This window comes from Spermophilus citellus (genome assembly GCF_964194105.1).
Source record: "Spermophilus citellus genome assembly, chromosome: 5".
NCBI classification, from domain to species: Eukaryota; Metazoa; Chordata; class Mammalia; order Rodentia; family Sciuridae; genus Spermophilus; species Spermophilus citellus.
The window spans coordinates 61,540,972-61,561,569 of record NC_138186.1 but is presented as its reverse complement, the minus strand read 5'-3'; the positions used below and the strand labels follow the sequence as shown (position 1 = coordinate 61,561,569).

The 20,598-nt window shown below is 43.6% G+C and overlaps 1 protein-coding gene across 2 annotated transcripts in view; it reads left to right on the top strand.

Annotated features, from left to right (window-relative positions):
* The window catches only part of CLIC5 (chloride intracellular channel 5), a 147,622-nt gene that overhangs the window by 81,146 nt on the left and 45,878 nt on the right, over positions 1-20,598 (top strand). For both annotated transcript variants that reach the window (XM_081294416.1, XM_081294417.1), the window contains exon 2: positions 18,041-18,150. In XM_081294416.1, coding sequence (XP_081150542.1) covers positions 18,041-18,150 — 110 coding nt within the window. The remainder of the gene's footprint in view (positions 1-18,040; positions 18,151-20,598) is intronic.

The window sequence follows — 20,598 nt, the reverse complement described above, 5'->3', positions numbered from 1 at the left end:
GAACTCAAAAGGCTCAAAGAAACAATTTGAGACATCCCGGCTTATCTGTTCATAACTTGTCATTTTACAAATGATAGAGGAAACTCCGCTGGACTATGGATCTGGGGGAGTTTGCTGAGACGGAAACAGGAATTTAATCCTTCACAAAAACACCTCTTAGCAATTTTGGTCCATTACAGTTTGCATTCAGAGATAAAAATACGTGTGTCAGTAAAGCTTGCTCTAGCATTGGATAAAACAAGAGTTATGGTTCATGGTAAAAAGCTTAAAGGGCTGTGATGGGAAGGAAGGATGCAGAATCCAAAAGGTCAGAAGGTCAGAACAAAGAGTGGAGAAGTTGGCCAAATCCCTGCTATTCAAGGGTAGAGATCACCCAATAAGTATTTGTTTATTTGTTGCAAACGCTGATTGTAAATCATCAGATAGCTTAAACACAGCTTATTTGCAAAAGAAAAACTCTGGAAAGGAAGTAATTTCTTATTTTTGTATGTGGGCAGAGCATTTGAAATACTCTGTCCATGTACTAATAAAAAGACAAACAAATACAGGAGCTTAACACATCCGTAGCATATACACAGCCCACACGTAAAATCCAGCCTGTGAAAGAATCAACCAGTAAACACCTTGTCTGTCATTATTGTTGTTTCCTGACCCAGTGCCTTTTCTCGTTTTAGTTGTTAGGAAAACTTATAAGTCTGAGCCATTGCAATGTCCATCGCAATGGACATTTGAACAGAGTCTGGAGCCGTTATTAATATGAGAATCTCTAGATTTGAGTAAATGAAAGATAAAACTATAAGGTGATGAACCCAAAGCACTAGGAAAGAATTGAGGTTTCCAATTTGCTCTGAAGTGAAGAACTTTGCCCATGGGTAGGCCATGCATAAAGAGTTTATTAAAGGTCAGCATGCTGATGTGTCCCCTCAGATTCTTTCTTTTTTTGGGGGGTGGGGTGTAGTACCCCGGATTGAACTCAGAGGCACTCGACCACTGAGCCACATCCCCAGCCCTATTTTGTATTTTTATTTAGAGACAGGGTCTCACTGAGTTGCTTAGTGCTTTGCTTTTGCTGAGGCTGGCTTTGAATTTATGATCCTCCTGCTTCAGCCTCCCAAGCTGCTGGAATTATGGGCATATGCCACCACGCCCGGCTTCAAATCCTTCTTGAAATGACCAACGACCAACTTGTCCATGTTTGCCAAAGATTTTACCAATTGTAAACCCTGAAAGTCCCGTACTTCCCTCAGTCCCAAGCACACTGGTGGGTCACCTATATATTTAACAAACTAAAAACCAGCAGACAAAAATTGAGTCCAGAGAGGAAATGGTGAAAATGAAAGGATACTTTCTCAGTATCTCTCCTGGTGTCCCCCTGGACTGTCCCCTTGGACAGGGCTTATGTTTGCCATTTATTCCATTCTGCCTTATATGTATTATAGAGCTGCTTCCCACCTTATGTTAGGGTTACATCTGATAAACCCATCATAAGGAAAGAACACATTTAATATACCTAACCTACTGAACAGCAAGGCTTAGCCTAGCCTGCCTTAGATGTACTTAGAACCTTTGGATTAACACACAGTTGGGCAAAATGATCTAACACAAAGCCTGCTTTATGAGGAATTGTTGGTTATACCATGTAATATATTGAATACCTAGAGAAACTACATGGGTACGCCACTTTCATACTCATGAAGTTGAAAAATTTTTTCCAAGTCTGTGTTATTATTGTTATTACTATGTTAATCTTTGACTTCCCCAAAAAAGGTTAGAATTTGTAAGCACTCCCAGCCCTCAGAGCCCTTCCCATGTACACGGCCTCATTTGACCCTCCATGTCACTCTGAGAGATGGGCAGAGCAGGTGTCAGAGTCCCAGAGATGAGAATACACCACGTTTCAGGGAAGCATCTGGATCAGACCAAAGATCTTTTTTTTTTTTTTTTTTTTAGTATTTTTTTAGTTGTAGTTGGACACAATATCTTTATTTTTATGTGGTGCTAAGGATCGAACCCAGTGCCTCACATGTGCAAGGCGGGTGCTCTACCATTGAGCTACAGCCCCAGCCCAGACTAAGGATTTTTGATGCCCAGTCTGGGAGAGGGAGGATTCCATCATTCTGTTTGTGACATTCAGGCCTTGATCCTTCACCTACTGGTATAGAGAAATAGACAATTAATAACTTACAACATGGATTAACCCAGAGACTTTTAAATGCTTTTCAGTTTTATTGTACAGCTTCCAAGAAAGGGTGTACTTCCAAGTAATGGGGTACTGATCCCCATTTTTTAGTTAGAGAAACAAGGTTTCACTTGACTTGACTCAGGTTGTACAACCCTTGCATTGTGGCTGCCATCAATACATACGTTGGACATTCCCTAGTGACCTCACATAATATGCATTTTAACTTTAACAGAAATACTTTTATTCCAGTTCCATGTTGAACAAGAGGAGTCCCATGGGTACAGTTTTAGTTACTCCTCCACACCTCAGTTACCTTCTATTTTACTAAAAATGTTTCTTCAAATCTTCATTTTTGTTCTCCTACATCTTCCACACAACGTGTCATGGGCCTGGTTTCCTACCGTCTCAAATTCACAGCAAAGACCCACTCTCCACGTGGGTCTGAAACTGCATCTTGGTCACTTTCAAGGTCTAAATCAGAGCCTTTGGGAGGCACAGAGGAAAGTATCCAAGAGCATGTCAGAGGGGTTTCCCTTTGTTCTTTCTCATTTGTCCCCTTTATTTTATTTGCCTTAAAATTACAAATGTGCAATCATTATGACAAACGATCAAATCAAGTGGCAAAGAAATCTATAGATCTATAATCCTTTATCTGTAATACCCAAAATTTTAAAAATGAGAGTTCTTCCTAAGTTTGCGGAAATTCATTTGGAGATAAAATTGGCTTGAACTTTTAGAAGTGATTTGTTATCTCTGTCTTACTTAGTGATGCAGAAACATCAATGGGTTTGATTATGGCTTGGTGATCCAGAGCCTGCTGGCCATGAGGATGATATTATTTATATACTCACAGAGTTCATTCTTTTTAAATAGCTGTGTGCTATTCCATGATATGACTGTACCATTCTGCAACCAACCGTTCTGCTACTGACGGACAGGCTGTTTGTTGTATTTTGCTTTTGAGGATCAAATTTAGTGATTATAAAAGGAAAATGTATTGACCGGGCTTAATCCATTTTCCATATATCAGTATGTTGGTGATAGTGTTCTGGTTTGGATATGAAGTGTCCCTCCAAAGCTCAGGAGACAGTGTAGCAACAAGGTGAAATGATTAGATGATGAGAACTGTAACCTCATTTGTGGATTAACCCATTTGCTGGATTAATAATTTGAAAGAACCAAGGTACTGGTGGTAACTGGAGGCAGGTGAGGTGTGGGTGGAGGAAGTTGGTCACTGGAGTGAGCCTTTTCAGTTTATATTTTGTCCCTAGCACCTCATTTGCTCTCTCTGCTTCCTGACTGTCATGATCTGAGCAGCCGTCCTTGGCCACACCCTTCCTGATATTCTACCTCACCTCAGGCCTGGAGTAATGGAGCCAGCCCACCATGGACTGAACCTCTGAAACCATGAGCTAAAATAAACTTTTCCTCCTCTACGTTGTTCTTCAAAGGGATTTTGGTCATAGTGACACAAACCTAATACAGTTGTAAAAGAAGACTTTTCTTTACATCATGTAAGTAGAAACCCTGGTACAGAGGATATTAAAAAAAAAGAATTAGCTGCAATGTATTGACTTTCTTGTTTTTATTTAAGCTACAGGCTTCGTATGCACAGGGGCTGGCAGGCAGAGAGGCTACCAAACCTCTGCCCTGCACAGGGATGGGTGCCTGGAGCGCTCAGTGTGGCCCCTTCAGAAAGCCTGGTTCCACAACAAGGACATGTCAGGTCTCCATAACTTGACCTCTCAGATAATGGTCCAATATCTAACTGGACTCACGGGTCAAGTGGCAGGTGACTTGGGGGCATGCAGGATGGAGCCTGCTCAGGGTGAACATGCTCAGTGACTCTTCGCTCGGCTAGCTTCGAACAGACCAGCCAAGTCATGGAATTTCAATAAATAATTTAACAACTGTTCCAGTTTCAGCCTTGGTGTTAGCTTTCAGCCCTGGCTGCCATTGTTATTTGCAAACAGGCTCCTCCTCCATCTGAGGTATGGGAACTTGACTGAGTCGCTGAGTCATATTTTTAGAACCCAGTAGGGCCAGGTACTTACAACCACAGATAATAATCTCACCCTCGCCCCCCTTCCAACAGGAGTTCTGTGAAATCCAGATGTCCAAGATGTACTTTGAAAATGAAAAAAGAAAGAAAGAGAAGCAAGAGAGCACCAACCCAGTGCATTGGTTATGAAAGCCTTCACACTGGTGTTATATGAGTTGACTTCCAATCGCAGACTAGGGAGAGAGCTGTGAGGCCAATTCAAGCCATGTTAGGTTTCTGATGCTTCGGTCCATTTAAATGAGTATGCATATACCTGACCCTGAAGTATGTCACAAACTGCCAAGAGAAAAATGAAACAGGATCTGATTTATAACAGTAACAAGAAATCCTATTAAAGAAAGGTCTGGTAAAAGCTAATTGGGAGGACATGGCAGGGGGGACTGTGCTTCTCATTGTACCTTTGCCCCCTTTCTGCAGACCTCTTCTCTGGGTGGAAGCATCTGCAGGGTTCCATCTAAGGTCTGCATTATAAATAAAACTTGTAATCACTAAATGAAGCTGACATTCCTTCCCTCTGATCCTAGTGGAGACCTGAGAGTGTTCTACATCATGCTTCCAGCAGCTCCTCCAATTTTTGGCGGTCGGTGTACAAATTGAAATTTCTTTGCCATTCTTTTATCAAAAGATCCTTTGAAGGGGCTGATCCTAAACATTAGATAGGATCTGGAGATTATTCCTGGTCAAAGGCCATCTCTTAGCAACAGCTGTTCTAAACATAGCCCAACAATAGCAGGTTTCCTTCCTTAGATGTTTCTGACAAATAAAGAGAGGGCATTGTGACTTTGGCTGGTCCTGGCTTGTAGTCACAGAAATAGTTTGGTGAGGTTGGGGTGGAGAGGAGATGGCCATAGCACAGTTTGTAACACATGGGTGCAGCTGCTCCATTTGATCTCTTCAAACAGTATGGAGTCACCTGTGATTGCTTTGATGGCTATCAGCAATGACGCAAAACTTCTCCAGACCTATAGGTGAATCTCTGCTGGAGCTGGAAATGCATTTTCACTTTTTTTTTTAACTGCACATGGCTGATTTGGGGGATCCACTCACTGGATGCTGGAATTAGGATGTGAACATGAAAACAAAGCTTTTTGGTGCTTGTGTCCTGAGGGTCTCAGACCATATTCTCAGACCTACAGAAAGGATCCAGTGGAGGGAAAGAGCAACTCCTGCACGTGCTTATTTTGGAGTCAACCTGGGGCATAGGGGCAGTCTTGGATCTTTATCATGTTTTGGAAAGTTTTCAGTTCTTCCTCTAAGACCTCCCAGGGAGAATTTACAGTAGAACTCTTCCCAATCAAGAATCCCTTCTAAATTCCTTATGGCCGATTAATATTGCTGAACAAATGAGCAGAGAGAGAAGCAGAGACTTTGAAGTGGGGCATTATCCAGTTGTTTCTTCCTTCTCAGGCAGGGATGCCAAAGTTGAGATTGAGGTAAAGGCTTGCTCATCAGCATGTTTATCTTGCGGGACAACTGGGCCCAGCATGCAGGTCCCCCTGGTCAGATAGAAAGCAGGCGGGCCACCAGTCTCTGGTAGCTGCAAGGGGCCTTGTGAAGGAAAACATGGTAGGTCTTAGAGGAGAAGCACCGACTCCCTTCCGCCCGAGCTGTACCTTCCTGGGTGATGGCCTGTGTTATTGTGTGTGCGGTATAAATACTAGGGTAGGTTTATTTTTTTTTTATGGGAGTACAATAAATAGAACATTTCCTGCTTTAGTCTGCCATTTGGAAAAGGTTTTCATTTCCTCTTTTGGCCCAGATTCTTACAAAAGACAGGCTCCTTTTCAATTACAGCTCGGCCTGAGCTTGAACATACCACTCAGCCAGGCACAAGGGCAGAGTGTTTTGTTTTTTTGTTGTTGTTTTTTTTCCCAAGGCAGAAAAAATGAAATTGAGTCTCCTTGACATAAAACCTGGCTGTTACTGCGAGGTTGTTTGGAAAAGCTTCTTTATAAAGTAGAAACATGACCAGGTGGGAATACTATCCTTGCAGTGAGTTCTTTAGGAGCTTGGAAGAAATCAGCTGAGTGGCTCACAGGATGGGGGCATTTGGCCAGTAGGAACATTTCTCTATTCTGTGGTGGAATAGAAAGGCTTTCTGAAAATGTGGCCTTTCACATATAGGTTGGGGCTTTGGGAGGAAGCAGGAGGGGAGGGTTCAGAGTGTCCATGAAGACAGCTGATGAAGAATGCTTTCTGTCTGTCCAGTACTGTGTCCCCCTTTACTTCTGTATTTCCCTTAATCTTTCCAATCGCCCTATGGGGAAGGAGGAGGACTACGAATTGGGAGGGACTTGACAGCTTCCCTTCTTTATTTCCTCTGGGTGGCTCAAGAACTGCAGTATGATTCTGGCTTCTTGTCTTTACCCTGAGTGAATCTTCCACATGGATGCAGAATAAATCTTGATTAGAATTCATACCCTAAAATTACCAGAAGTTTTCCTCCTATGTCTTTAGCATTTTATTCTTTTAAGAGTGTACAATAACAGGAAATCTTCAAAGAGATTTCATTCTTTCTTTCCTTTTCCATAATGGTCCATTTTCTATTACTATAACAAAGTACCTGAGTCTGGGTGCCTTATAAATAAAAAAGGTTTATTTAGCTCCTGGTTCTGGAGGTTCAAGAACATGGCACTGGAATTGACTCAGCTCTGGTAAGGATCTCATAGCAGATGGTTATCACAATGGCGGGAGCCCGTGCAAGAACAATCAGATGGCAAGACATCTTGCTCCTTTTATAACAAACATCTCCCAACAACAACTAACTCTTTCCATAAGACAAGTATCAATCCTTTTCTTAGTATTAATGCTTTCCCAGGGCAGAGGCCCAACAACGTCCCACTTGGTCCCTGCTCTTTAAGTTTCCCCCACGTCTTAATAATACCACACTGAGGACCAAGCTTCCAACACAGGAACCACTGGGTGACAGTCCACTCCAAAGCATAGCACATCTTCTGTGATTATGTCTTCAGTGCATACACTGATAATTCTGATGAGATTTCAGTCATCTCCACTCAACTGCAAATGCCACCCCTACCAATTGTCCATTTAGTCTTGGAAAAGTCGTTTGGACTCTTTGGACCTCAGTTGGCCCAGTCTTGAGAAATGAAGGGCTTAGATGAAGCTTGAGGGGCCTGGCGAGCAGGGTTTTGCAAAAGGACTATTTCTTCAACTGCTTTTAAAAGTAATGTGCTGAGAATACTATGGAACGGTATTGGAGCAAAAAACGAGAAGAGGGTGAAGCCTTAAAGAGCTGGCAAGTCTGGCCACAAGTGGGCCTTGTTTTATGGACTCACTTCCCCTCCAACCTGCAGTGCTGGCTCCTGACCTGCAAGTACACCTGCCTGCTTTTCCAGGGAGAATGCCAACCTTCCATCTCAGCAAACAGCTCTAGAGTTTGTGCATGAGCCTGATACGGTGCTGGGAGCTGGGGACACAGTTAACTCAGGGAGTCTGCATTCAGCCTTGGGAGTTCTTAGATGCAAATAAAAGATCAACGATATTCACTTTCTCCCCATTACATTTTAGAAACGTTTCAGCATGTCACTCAAGACTATCTCTTTTAATTTATCTACTTTATAAATGAAATTTCTCCTGGAGAGGAGAAATTTCTTGCTCAAGATCATACAGCTCTTTGTGTCAAAACTAAGTCAGGAACTTAGGACTCCAAATCCTTCATATTTATTACCCTCTCTTGCTTAAGGGCATCCCAGAGAGCTCAGTTTGTGAAAAATCCTGTTTCTTCATCCTGGCTGATACACGGGTCTGGGAAAATGTCACTCTTTCAAACCCAGAGGGCCTATGTTCAAAGCAGTGAAGTATTTCTTCAGTCTCCCACCTCCAAATTAATTAAAAAGGAATGCAGTGTTATTTTTTTTCTTTTCTTTCTTTCTTTCTTTCTTTGCTTTGTGTTTATTTTTGTTGTTGTTCTGTTTTAAAATGTAGCGTTAGTTTTAAGACTTTCTCTCTAACCAGCTCTGAAGTCATTTTATTTTATTTTATTTACTTTGGGTATGGGGAATTGAACTCAGGGACACTTGACCACTGAGCCACATCCCCAGCCTTTTTTTTTTTTTTTTTTTTTTTTGTCTTTTATTTAGAGACAGGGTCTCACTGAGTTACTTGGCGCCTCGCTGTTGCTGAAGTTGGCGTTGAACTCAGGATCCTCCTGCCTGTGCCTCCCAAGCCACTGGGATTACAGCCACTGTGCCTGGCTCTCTGAAGCCATTTTAAAAAGAAAGTTTTAAAAAGCAAATAATGCAGCTGGCCCGGGCACCTGTTCTAGGAACTCCTCATTGTGAGCTGTAGAGGAGGGTTGGCTGGATCTCATGTGGAGGACATGACAGGTGAAAACCTGCCTCCTTTCAAGACTTCCAGGAGCTGCTCCTGCCCTTCTTCCTCTTCCTCCTTCCTTGGTGAAGATGTGCCTCAGGTGTGTGGATCCACCCTACTCAAGTGACCGGGTAACCACAATATGGCTTAGAGTGGAGCTAACAATGAGAAAAGCCCCAAACAGGACTTTGTGGGCACCCCACACTTTAGAAGAAGCAAAATCTCTAGGCATGGCTGTCTAGAAGAAAGGGATTGGAGAAGAAGCTTGCATGCATTTGGCCTGTATCTGAACTGAGCACATGGGAACGTGAGCCCAGAGATGAGGATTTTTGCCTGGTCACAGTGTCCTCTGTCACCTTCAGGGAAGGGACACCTGTAGAGGTACAACCATAAAAGCCATCTACCAGCCAGTGAAGGTCTTGGTATCGTGTTTGGGTGCACTGACTCGGTGTTCCCAGGTATCTTTCTCCAGAGGTGCTTCCTTCCCAGAATGACCCAGACTGGGACACTTTTTCAAGGCCTGTGCAGAGATGGAAGGTGAGGAAGAATAGCACAAAGGTGGGGTGGGAGGGAGGAGGGGGACAAGGACAGGAAGGAGCTTCCAGTTTGGATTGCAGAAACAGGAAACAGAGGAGAAAGAACAATGTCCCAGAGGTAGTGCCTGGACCAGCCTGTCACTCGAGTCCCAGGCGTGAGGATTCTGTCTACGGTGGGCTCAGGGTTCTTTGGTTCATCCATTTCCATTCAGGAAGGCAGCAAGATCAGAAGTTGTCAGTCTTGGTAGGACATGAGAATCACTTTGGACACTCTGAGAGGAAACAAGGGTGGTGTCTGAGCCCCACTCTAGACTAACTAAATCAGACTGAGAGTGGAGCCTGGGAAATTGCATTTTAAAATGAATATTAGAGTAGGATTTTTTAAACTATATATATATATGCTTTGTTGACGTATTCTACAGGAGTCATTTTGCACAGAATTTTCCAGAAAGCCCCACCCTTCAATAAATCTTATGACTCAGATTTGCTCTTAGCACCGTCAGCTTTAAATCTGTTACATTTGTGAGTTTGGAGTTGATGAGCACTTAATTGAGCCCAACTGAGAGGTCCGCCGATAGCTTTTGTGATTTTTCTGAAGTCTTTCCAGATCGGCTTATTCTATTAAGATTCTATGTTCAAACTCAACATTCAAACAACCAGAGCTGAGAGGAGAGCTAGTAATCACTGAGGAATCTCAGCTATCCTAGGAGCCCAAACACCAAACTTTATACGAGAAAAACTAGAAAAACAGAGTTCAATGTCAAGATGCCCTTGTTCGGTATGAAAATTATAGGAATAACAGGATCATTTCATGAATGTAGGGGAAATAAATTCATGATCAAAAGCTGGAACCAATTTCTATAGCATCTTGGATAACAAATAAAAAACATGTCAAGAGACAAAAGCAAAACTTTTGACAGTGGCCTAATAAGCGGAGAACGTTTCCTCGGTTGGGACGGGGATTTTCTATGTGGGGCTTCAGTGAGAAGACTTCTTCTTCAAATTAAAGCCATGTGGGAACCAGTCTTGTTTATTTGAGGCTGTAGATTTGTGTCATTCTTTGGTTTCCTGCTCTTTGGTATATTTCTGAGGTGGAAGACTTCCAGATTTCAGCTTTCCTGGTCCAGGCACTGAGAACCGTCATCATGTCTAAAGAACGGCATGACAGTTCATTAAATATTTGTGACAAAGGTTCCTGGATGTTGAGAAAACACAAAGACTTCCACTAGGCTGCATCAGTAAACCGGCAGCAGTCAGTCCCAGCCCTGACCGCTCAGCTTTATCCATTTGTCTTCCTTGGGCTCTAGTTCTTCTCATCTTTGGCTCCTGTGCTACTTGAAAAAAAAAGTTCCTTGGAGAAGGTTGCTCTGCGCAGCAGCTCAAAAACCTCATGGGGAGCAGACATGCACCTGCTTATAATAGGACCAACAGCTAGCCAGATAGGAGTCCTCCCAGTCTCCCTTCATGGTAAATGCATGACCTCATTCAGGAGCACTCTTTTCTGGCCAGTGAGCATGGCGATAGCTCTCCCTGTGTGAGCTTTCTCTATTGAACATGTTGCTCCACACACAGAATCCTGGACACCAAGGTCCTGCTGAACTTTGTGCCATCACAGATCGTGACTGGCATTGCACAGCATAGCATTTCATAAACAGGGATGTTTAATGAGCTCTTTTTAAATATTTGTCACCTGTGGTCACAAAGACAATAGCAGTAGCTTTCAAAAAGTGAATACTCATACATTCTATCGTGTCAGGTCATATGACAGCACCTCCTTCCTTTCTGACTTGCTTTCTTTCCTTCTCTCGGTTCAGGGTCATTGGCATGACCCTAAAGGTCTAGCAGGCAGAGTTATTGCCAAAGTGGGGAGGATAATCGTGTCTAGGAGTCGATGAGTTCTCCAAAGAGCATCAGGAGTGGAGGGAGAGGAGTGAACCGAGAGGGCAAAGGCCAAGAGGAGGATGTCAGCAAACGAACAAGAGGACCCCACTCGGGACCTGCCACAGAACTTGTGGAACCTACCACAAAGAGAAAACAAGGAATCTCTTGTTCAAAACTTATTACAAGATGACAACAGCAGAGACTGAAGCCAAGTGCTGTTCTTCAGAATGCAGGTCCCCTGTGACCTCACAGGTCCCCTGCCACACCAGAGGTACCAGGTGACAAGGGAGGTGGCAGAGGACTCAGTTTCAAAAAGAAGGAGCAGCAGGGGTTGGGGTTGTGGCTCAGTGGTAGAACGCTTGCCTAGCAGGTGTGAGGCACTGGGTTCGAGTCTCAGCACCACATATAAATAAATAAATAAATAAAGGTTCATCCATAACTAATAAAAATTAAAGAGGAAAAAAAAGAAGGAGCAGGAAGAATTTCTAATGCTGTGGGAAACTTTAGGTACGGCAAAGAGACAGATGGGAAAAAAGGAAGAAGGAAGAAGAAGGAAGGAAGGAAAGGTGAGAAGTAAGAAGGAGAAGGAGAAGAAAAAAAAATTTGATCTAGCCCAGAAAGAAACTGAAAGAGAGTAATTTCAGAAGAGATCCTTCAACAGAAGCAGGATTGGCAAGAGGTTTGAAAGAGATTCATTTGCCTATTAAACGAGCTGGAGAAAGCCAGGTTGGAGTGGAGGAGGGGAAGGAGCACTTCCGCTGAGTTAGAAAGGGCAGTTCTCAGAGAATGTGGAAAGGTGCAGGGTAGCAGATGGACACCAAGCTCAGGGGCTGGAGGCCACTCCACGAGGGCCCAGACACAGTGGAATCCTGCATGTGACATAGGCTGCCTTGGGCCCAAAGTCAGTCAGACCCAGACGTACACTCAGAGTCAAAGGCACTGCTTGGCCCTGCTGTCTCAGAGACTTAAACTAGGAACCTTCGGGGTATGGTGCCTCCAATTTCAGTTGTTCCTGAAATCATCTGATGAGCAAAGGTGCTTGTGACAGATCCTGGACTCATAGAGTCATCTGCCTCAGGTAGTATTTTGAAATTTGCCAGGTGTGATGGTTAACTTTATGTATCACTTGGTTAGGCCATGGTATTCAAATATTTGATCAAATGTTATTCTGGATGTTTCTGTGAAGGTGTTTTTTGGATGAGATCAACACTGAAATTGGTGGACTCTGAGTAAAGCAGATCACCTCCATAATGTGGTGTAACAGAATAAAGACTGACCTCCTCTAAGGAAGAGGGAATTGCCAGCAGACTGCCTTGGGCTCCAGCTGCAGCTCTTCCCTGGGCCTCCAACTTGCGGCTCCACCCTGTAGCTGCTGATTCGCCAACCTCCACAGCTGTGCTAGTCAGTTTCTTAATCTCTTTCTCTCTGTTTATATAAAATATGCATACATACGAATACACACATATATATCATATCTGTTTCTGTGTATCTGCTGATAGATAATTGATAAAATTGTGTGTGTGCATGTGTGTGTGTGCATGTGTGTGTGTGTATGTGTGTGTGTGTGTGTATGTGTGTGTGTGTGTGTGTGTGTGTGTTCTATTTCTCTGGAGAATCCTAATAGATCTGGAACTCTTCCTATCACATTATATGGGCAGCTGTCTACACAGAGCTTTGGTTCAGCTTTAGATAACTGCTGGGGGTCTTTGAAGCCTCAAATGTGTCATATGGCCTGATTGCTTATTTAATGAGAGATGCCTCAGTGATCCTGGTGAGTTGTGGCTGCTGAGAAAAGAAATGTTGATTTCTTCCAGGGTGGACCTCCCTGTCCTCCTGTGGACCACAAACTTCCCGGGCACATCTCTGCTAATGGAAGGATTGCTAACCAAATTGTTGAAAAGACAAACCATTGGGGATTTTTTTTTTAAAAGTCACAGGAAGGAATATTGTCTGACTTACCCTAATGAGAAAAATATTATTACTATTTTAAAAACTTTGGATCCGTTTAGAACTATATAGATAAGTCGTTGTGTATCTAAAGAGAGTCCTCTGTGGCTTTTACTACTTTGACAGTCTTCCCTGTAAGATAATGACTTGGTGCAGTTTGCATGGGGACTTTGGAAGCCAGACTAAGGCCACAAGGTGCCAGAGAAATGCCATTCCAAGCCAGTGGCTAGGTGGCTCCACTGTGGTCCTTACACCCAGGCCAAGCCACCCATAGCAAGGGAGCCATTTCCTCCCGCAATGTCCCTCCAGGGCTCTTTCCAGAGAAAGCTTTTAGAGGAGAAAGGCTTACAGGAATTCTCCCTGCTCTCACCTAGTGTAGATTCAAGAGTGCGTTGGAGCTGAGAGGGAAAAAAATTGACTACTAACATACCCGTCATGCTTAAATGTCACCTGTGCATCTCCTGCTGTTTTTTTCTGGATCCAATTCTTCCCCCTTCTTGACCTGGTTATCTACAAGTGACTTTTGGGCAATCATTAGTTTCCCTTGGTTGTCTGCAGTCCAAGCTCTGCACACCTGGACTGTTCATGGGAAGTCTTAAGCCAACAGTTGTTCCATGTTGTTCTTGGACTCCTGAGGTCCCTGAGAGGCTGTCAGGGTTTCTGAAAGGTCTCTGCTATTTTCCAAGATAGTAGGCTTGGCATTTGGTGGGGAAACTGTTGGTGTTTCAGCAAACCAAAGGGGCAGTACAAATATAACTTGAAGTCATGCATGCAAAGAAATAAGAACCAGTCTCAATTATGAATGTTCTTGATGAAGCAGTAAAAATTACACAGTGCAATGAAATCTCTTTCCTCGTGTACATGTCTGCTGAACCTTCTGGCTTATGGGTAGGGAAATGCACATTCCTCTGTGGCTGAATTCAAAAAAACTATGGTTCTCAAAGGAATAGGCACCTGTGTGTCCTTCACAGAACATGATTTTTACTTGAACTAGCGTGTGTGAGATCATGCACGTGTGTGCACACACATACTGTGGTTACTCAGACTTGGTATTAGCCAGACTGTTTCTGGAAAAGATGATGGAATGAGCAGGTCATTTAAAGATAGCAACTGATGGTGTTTACTGCCAATGATAAAATGTAAGATTTCAAGAGAAAATTAGAATAAAAAAGTGTAGCTACTACCATGAGCTTAAGAGCTTAACATTTTTGATGAGATTTGTGGCAGTATTGATGAATGCATTTTAAAATGTTTTATAATGAAATGTAGAGGAGGATCGGCATAACTCAATGAAACACTATTTTCCATATCACAATTTATTGTTTACAAGTTCATTAATGGATGAAGATCCATTTAAAATGCAAGATAAGTGAGTAGGTTTTGTTGGAACAGAAAACAATGCCATTTATGTGATTTCAAATTCCACTTATCTGCCAATCCTTAAGAACCTACCACTTGTTGAGTTTCATTATGGTATTGAAGAATGCCCATGATTAACTGAAAAGGCCATTAAAATACTCCTCCCTCTCCCACAGGTATATCTGTGTGAGGCCAGATTTTCTTCATATACACAACCACATGTCAACAGATTGAATGCAAAAGCCAACTCTTAGTAACCCAGATGTTACAGAATTGGTAAAAACATAAAACATTAGCACTTTTCTTACTAAAGTTTTGTTTTCAGAAAATACATTAAAATGTCATTTATGTTAGGATGCTTATTATTCTATTTAAATGAATGAATAAATATTTAAAACATTTTCAGCATGAGTTAATGAATACAGTAAATATTATTAACTAGAGTCCACATAAATGAAAAGCTCTTGGCGATCCTAATTAGCCCTTAAAAGCAGATAAGGGCTCTAAGACCAAAATGTTTAAGAACCTAAATCTCCCTTCACCATTTGCATTCTCCAAACTGCAGGAAAATGTAGGTGCAGTAGTCAAGGCCAAGGCCAGAGGAGACTTCTTTACCCCAAGGTTGGTCATATGTAAATGACAGACCAAGATAAGTCTACTACCACAACCTCCTGCTTCTGTGGGCTACAGAACTCGGATTGATTGCTTCCCCCAGGACGCTCTTCGGAGGACAATGAGAGAATTTTGAAAGCCTCATGCCATGAAAATGGAGGAATGTCACCCTCCCCTCAACATGCATACATTTAAGCAAGTACTAAGCATCAGAGTTCAATGTCAAGCTCCTGTGTTTTTTGCTACTGAAGTCAAAGTAAATAAAATATGGCCCAGGCTCCAGTGGACCCATGCTCAACATATAGGGGGGGACGTCATGTGAAAAGAAAATGTAATAACGTGAATATGAATTAACCAGCATATACTATACGTGTAATATACAAACTATAATTACATTGTGCTACTATTGTTATTATCCTATGTAATATTATAGTGGTAGACTATTTCATAATACATTGAATATCTGGGGAACAGGAAGTACTTTGGGGTTATACCTGACAATTGAGCACAGTTCACAGGCTAGAAGTTCAAATTCAAGGTGTCAGAGGGGCCAAGCTCTCTCCAAAGGCTTGAATCCTTCCTTGCCTCTTCCACTCCTGGGCACCCCTTGGAGGTGCATCACTCCAATCCAGGCCTACATTTTCACATGACCCTCTCCCTGGTATGTCTGTGCCCAAATTTCTGTAACAAAGACACAAGTCATATTTAGAGTCCATCCTAATCCAATATGACTTCTTCTTAAACTTGATTACCTCTGCAAAGATCGTATTTCTAAATTAGGCCCCACTCACAGCTTCCAGGTGGAGAGAAGTTTCGGGGAATGCTATTCAGCCTAGCCCACCACCTTCAAACTATTCTCCAGCCCCCATCGCTCAGAACCGCCTTGGAACAAGAACATCTGGGTTTCCCCTCATACTTTTTAGGGTGTGGGCCCCTGCTAGTTCTTCTCTGTGGATGTTTTGAGTCATGACCACAAACATTAACTCAAGAGCTTAACAAATGGATTATCAGGGCCACAGAGCTGTGAGGTTTGAAGGAGAACAGAGAAACCTGAAAGAGAGCTGCCAGGGTACAGAGGTAGACCGCAGAGACCCCACTTAGCCTGTTCACCGTTTGGCAATTTCTGTTTACTAGGCCTAGAATCATCATGTAAGATGATGTTAATAAGAGAATGAAAAGGTATGGAGATGAAAAGACGTCACTGCCGAAACCCTGGCATGGCTGAGGGGACATCCTGGAGGACAGATGTCTTACCTCAAGACCATCGCCTCCCTGCACGGGTCTTGAGACCTTGGGAGGACACGTCACCTAGTGGACCCTCAGACTGGACTTCACGCATGGTAGTTAGGAGGGCCAGGTCTCCAGCCAGACTGACTGGCTTCACCACGCTGGGACCCTCAGGCCAGTTATATCACCTCTCTGTGCCACCATCTGCACATCTCTAAGGGATGATGTCCATTACAGGCTTCTCATGAGGAATAAATGAGTTAATGGTGTATGTCAACCACTCTAGCAAAACCTGATGATGTGGACATTAGTTATTGCTATTGACATTCTCACAGGAACTTTTGGTCCAGCTAAGAATTCTAGTATTTTACAAATTCCCTTCTTCAATCCCTTGTCCTTCCACTGCCACCACTGGAGGAAAATCAGATAGCCGTATGTGGGTGTGGCTTTTTTTTGTTTTGTTTTTGCCTTTTAAAGTTCTCTTGTCACTTAGATTATAACTGGCCCTGGGGGGAAATCCCTGCTGTCGGGATGTCATAAAAGACCAAGGACCCCGCACCTGACATGATGAACACAGGTGTGTTCCTAGCAATGGAGTCACTGGTAGATGCCGGTTCTAACATGCTTTTTGGCTTTTGTTAGCTCTCTACGCAGGCGCATGGTCCACATAGGGGAACCCCTGCTGTCCCGGCTGCTCAGGGCACCCAGGAAAAGTGAAACCTGTCTAGGAAGTGTGGCTCTGGGTACAGTTAAGAAGGGGGTTAAAGACCTATAATTTCATAGCAATTACCTACAATCAACACTGTCAAAGGCCATGGTTTTCCATTATAAATCCGAGCCTCTGCTAGGAGCAAATTGCAAAGCAGAAATAAGCACAGGATCAGGCACTAATGTATGCCAGACGGTGCTGCGGGCTGTCCCCGGGTGCCACAGCACAAGGGAAGTCAAGGGAGAAAATAATGCGTTGAGCATTGAGATGGCATTTGTTTTCTCCTTCTTTAAAAAAATAAAAAATCATTCTTAGTGAGCCCCAAGCCCTGGATGTTGGCTGCATCGTTAACAGCTTTGCAAGGAAGCCTGGGATCTTGACTCCTCATCCCTCCCCCCCCAGTGGAGTCCCATGTTCCAGGAACCCAGTGACACTGAGGCTTCAAAGACTATAGTGAATGGGATATTTTCTTCCTCTTGGTACCATATCAGGGGCAAAGAAACCACTCCATGGAAACAAACTATGCAGAGACCCATTCCCCAGCCTTTTTGTGTTTGTCTATGTGTTTGCTTGAACTAAATTTTTTATGCATGGCTCTGCATCCCCCTTAGAGGTGCAGAAGACAGACAGACTTGTCTCCCAGATGTAAAAACACGCTCTAGGAGATAACGAGCAGAGGAAATGAATGAAAAACGTGTGAAGGCATTCTATGATGCGACCTGTGGTTGGTTCTTGTGTTTCTGTAGAGAGGGCAGATTATACAGGAACATATTTTGGCTAGATACAGGCAAAGTAAAGCTTTGAGGGATATAAATTACCAGTCAATGGAGATATTCAGGCATAGATTAGTTGATTACATGGGGATGAAGAAGTCGATGTCTCAGTATCATTTATGTTGGCCTGTGTGATGTTGGAGGTCCTCTTTTTGCCCTGAGATATCAAGGTCCTATGGTTTCAGAAAGTTATGATTCTACAAAATCTCCATGCTGGAAACTCAAGTTCAATTCAATACATGGTGCCAGGCATGGTCATGCATAAGTATTAGAAAAACAAAGAAGTTGAATGTAGGACTATTGGCTGTGAAGTCAAATGGGGATGTGGTGCTCTTGGCACTGGTGTTAATGTGTATGATATGATGCTGGTGTCGCTAGTAGGCATGTGTCCACTCAGGACTCTGCTTCTCTTCTTTCCAGGCTGGAATCGATGGGGAAAGCATTGGCAACTGTCCTTTCTCTCAGCGTCTCTTTATGATCCTCTGGCTGAAAGGAGTCGTGTTCAACGTCACCACGGTGGATCTGAAAAGGTAAAGGACACTGCATTCCTGAGGAATATTCTTAGTTGCAAAGAACAGAGAACCTCAATGAGAGAGGGCAAATGCCCCCTATGGTCCCAGCAGCCCACTGCTTGCACCTCACTACCTAGCACCACGCCTCCAGGCCCACCCTTCCTTACAAGGGATGCTGCAAACGCTGGTGTATCCCTTAGGGCTGAGAGCTTCACTGGCCTGATTAGCAAGAAGAAAGGAAGGAGTGGACATTGGCTCTGCAACTAAGAATGTGTGGTGCAGAGATGGGTGCAGAATTCCCAACACATAGGAGTATCCATTCCAGCAATGCAGGCACCATCATCCGTGGGACACTAGAGGACTTCAGGGCTGAGTCCAACTCTTCACCCCTGAAGTTGCAATCCAGACCTTTTCCCACAGTATCTTTCCATCTTCTGAATTCCTTGGCATGACAGTTCTGGATTATGGGCCCAGACAGAGAGGTACTAGTGCTCTCTGCTTTTAAAGGGCAGCTTAACAGCTGTTGAAATACCAGGCATCTTTCAATACCAGAGCCAAGCTCTTCGCTCTTACAGAATGTGGTGGTTCCTCTCTTCAACCTGCCCTTGAAACCTGGAATGGATCTGGACTTCCTCTTAAGTGTCTGTCTTCCACCCCCACCTTCTTCCCTGGTTCTTCAGATCCTGGCTATCTTTTAGATATTTTCACTTGGACATTCCATTGTCACTATATAACCTCTGTGTCTAAAATTGTGTCCATCTTTTCTCCCTTTGCAACATGTTCTCTTCCTAGATTCCTTGCTTTCCCATTCTCTAGGCACCAAAATGTTTCCAGTTCCTTTCTCTTGCCACCTTCCTCACTAAGTAGCCAAGTCAGCACATTCTCCCATTAACTCCTTCTTTTGGGGGTGGGGGGTATCCTGGGGATTGAACCCAGGGGTGCTCTAAGCCACTGAGCACCTTTTATTGTTTATTTTGAGACAGGGTCTTGCTAAGTTGCTTAGGGCCTCACTGAATTAACCCAGGCTGGCCTTGAACTTGTGATCCTCCTGCCTCAGCCTCACAAATCACTGGGATTACAGACCTAGGCCACTGACTTCTATTGCACTCTCTCTTTTCCATTCTCAAAGCCCACACCTGGTTCAGGGATCACCACTGCCAGCCTGATTGTCTCTTTGTTCTTCAAATGGGCCTTCAGCCTCTTAGGTTCTGTCCCCCATACCGGGTCCCCTCCCTTCCATCCGGAGGTTATTCCTCCTGGAATAGCACTTTAATCCCTTGATCAGAAAGCCTTCCCTACTCTCTGCTGTCCATAGAATCAATGCCTCTGAGACCCTCTTTACCCTCTCCTTGCTTCTTCCCAACACTGCCTCCCCACACACCTGTCAGGCTGGCCCACCTTCTGCTGCTCTTGGTCCTTGTAGCCTGCAGCCTGTGTCCAGAATTCATCCTCTGTCTAAACTGGCACCTTCCTCCCTGTCCCTGCAGACTGCCCCACTCCTGGACTGTGACTTTAGCCCCATCTCCTCTGCGAGGACTCCCACCTCCCCATGCCCAGGAACCTACCTACCAACCGACCGACCTCCAAACTCACCTAGTCCTGTTGTCTAGATCGCATTGGGCCTCAAGTTAGCCCAATTATGATAGCTTCACCCAGTTACAATAGCTGCAGTCCTCATACTTTGCCCTGGAAGCGTTTTCCCATAAAACAAACAACAACAACAAAACCCTACATATAATTGTGTGAAAGAGGACTGTTTCTCCATTTTATGCAAGGAAACTGGGATGGGCACAGTTAGAAGATTTGCTCAAGGTGAACTTGAAATTGGAAGGACTGCTACTAAAATCTCAGTGTCCTTGGTTTAAATCTCACGATCGGGCTGGGATTTGTGGCTCAGCGGTAGAGCACTCGCCTAGCATATGCGAGGCCCTGGGTTCGATCCTCAGCACCACATAAAAATAAATAAAATAAAGGTAATGCATCCAACTACAACTGAAAAGTAAAAGTACTTTTTAAAAAATCTTATGATCTTCAAAACACATCAGTTATGAAGTTCGTGTCTTTCAAATAAAACCTTAAATTCCTCAAGGACAGGCCACAGCAACTGGCTGTGTACTGATCCTCAACTAACATCTGTCAAGTAAAGGAACACACCTGTGCCATGCAGTTAGTGTCTTTGGTGACAATTAAAGAACCAGAGGTGTTCACAAGTTTGAAAGAATAGACAATCATCTTTAAGAGGGGACCCATGTGTTCAGTTGGAACTCAGAATGGGGCAGGGAGCCACTAGTATGCTTCAGATCACATCTGGTCCCACCAGCATCCCTTTGAGACAGGCCATACGTGTGTCACCACTCCAGTGTTACAGATAAGGAAACTTTCATACTGCCCACACACACACACACACACACACACACACACACACACACACACACATTATTATTTTCTAAGAACACTGATTTCTTA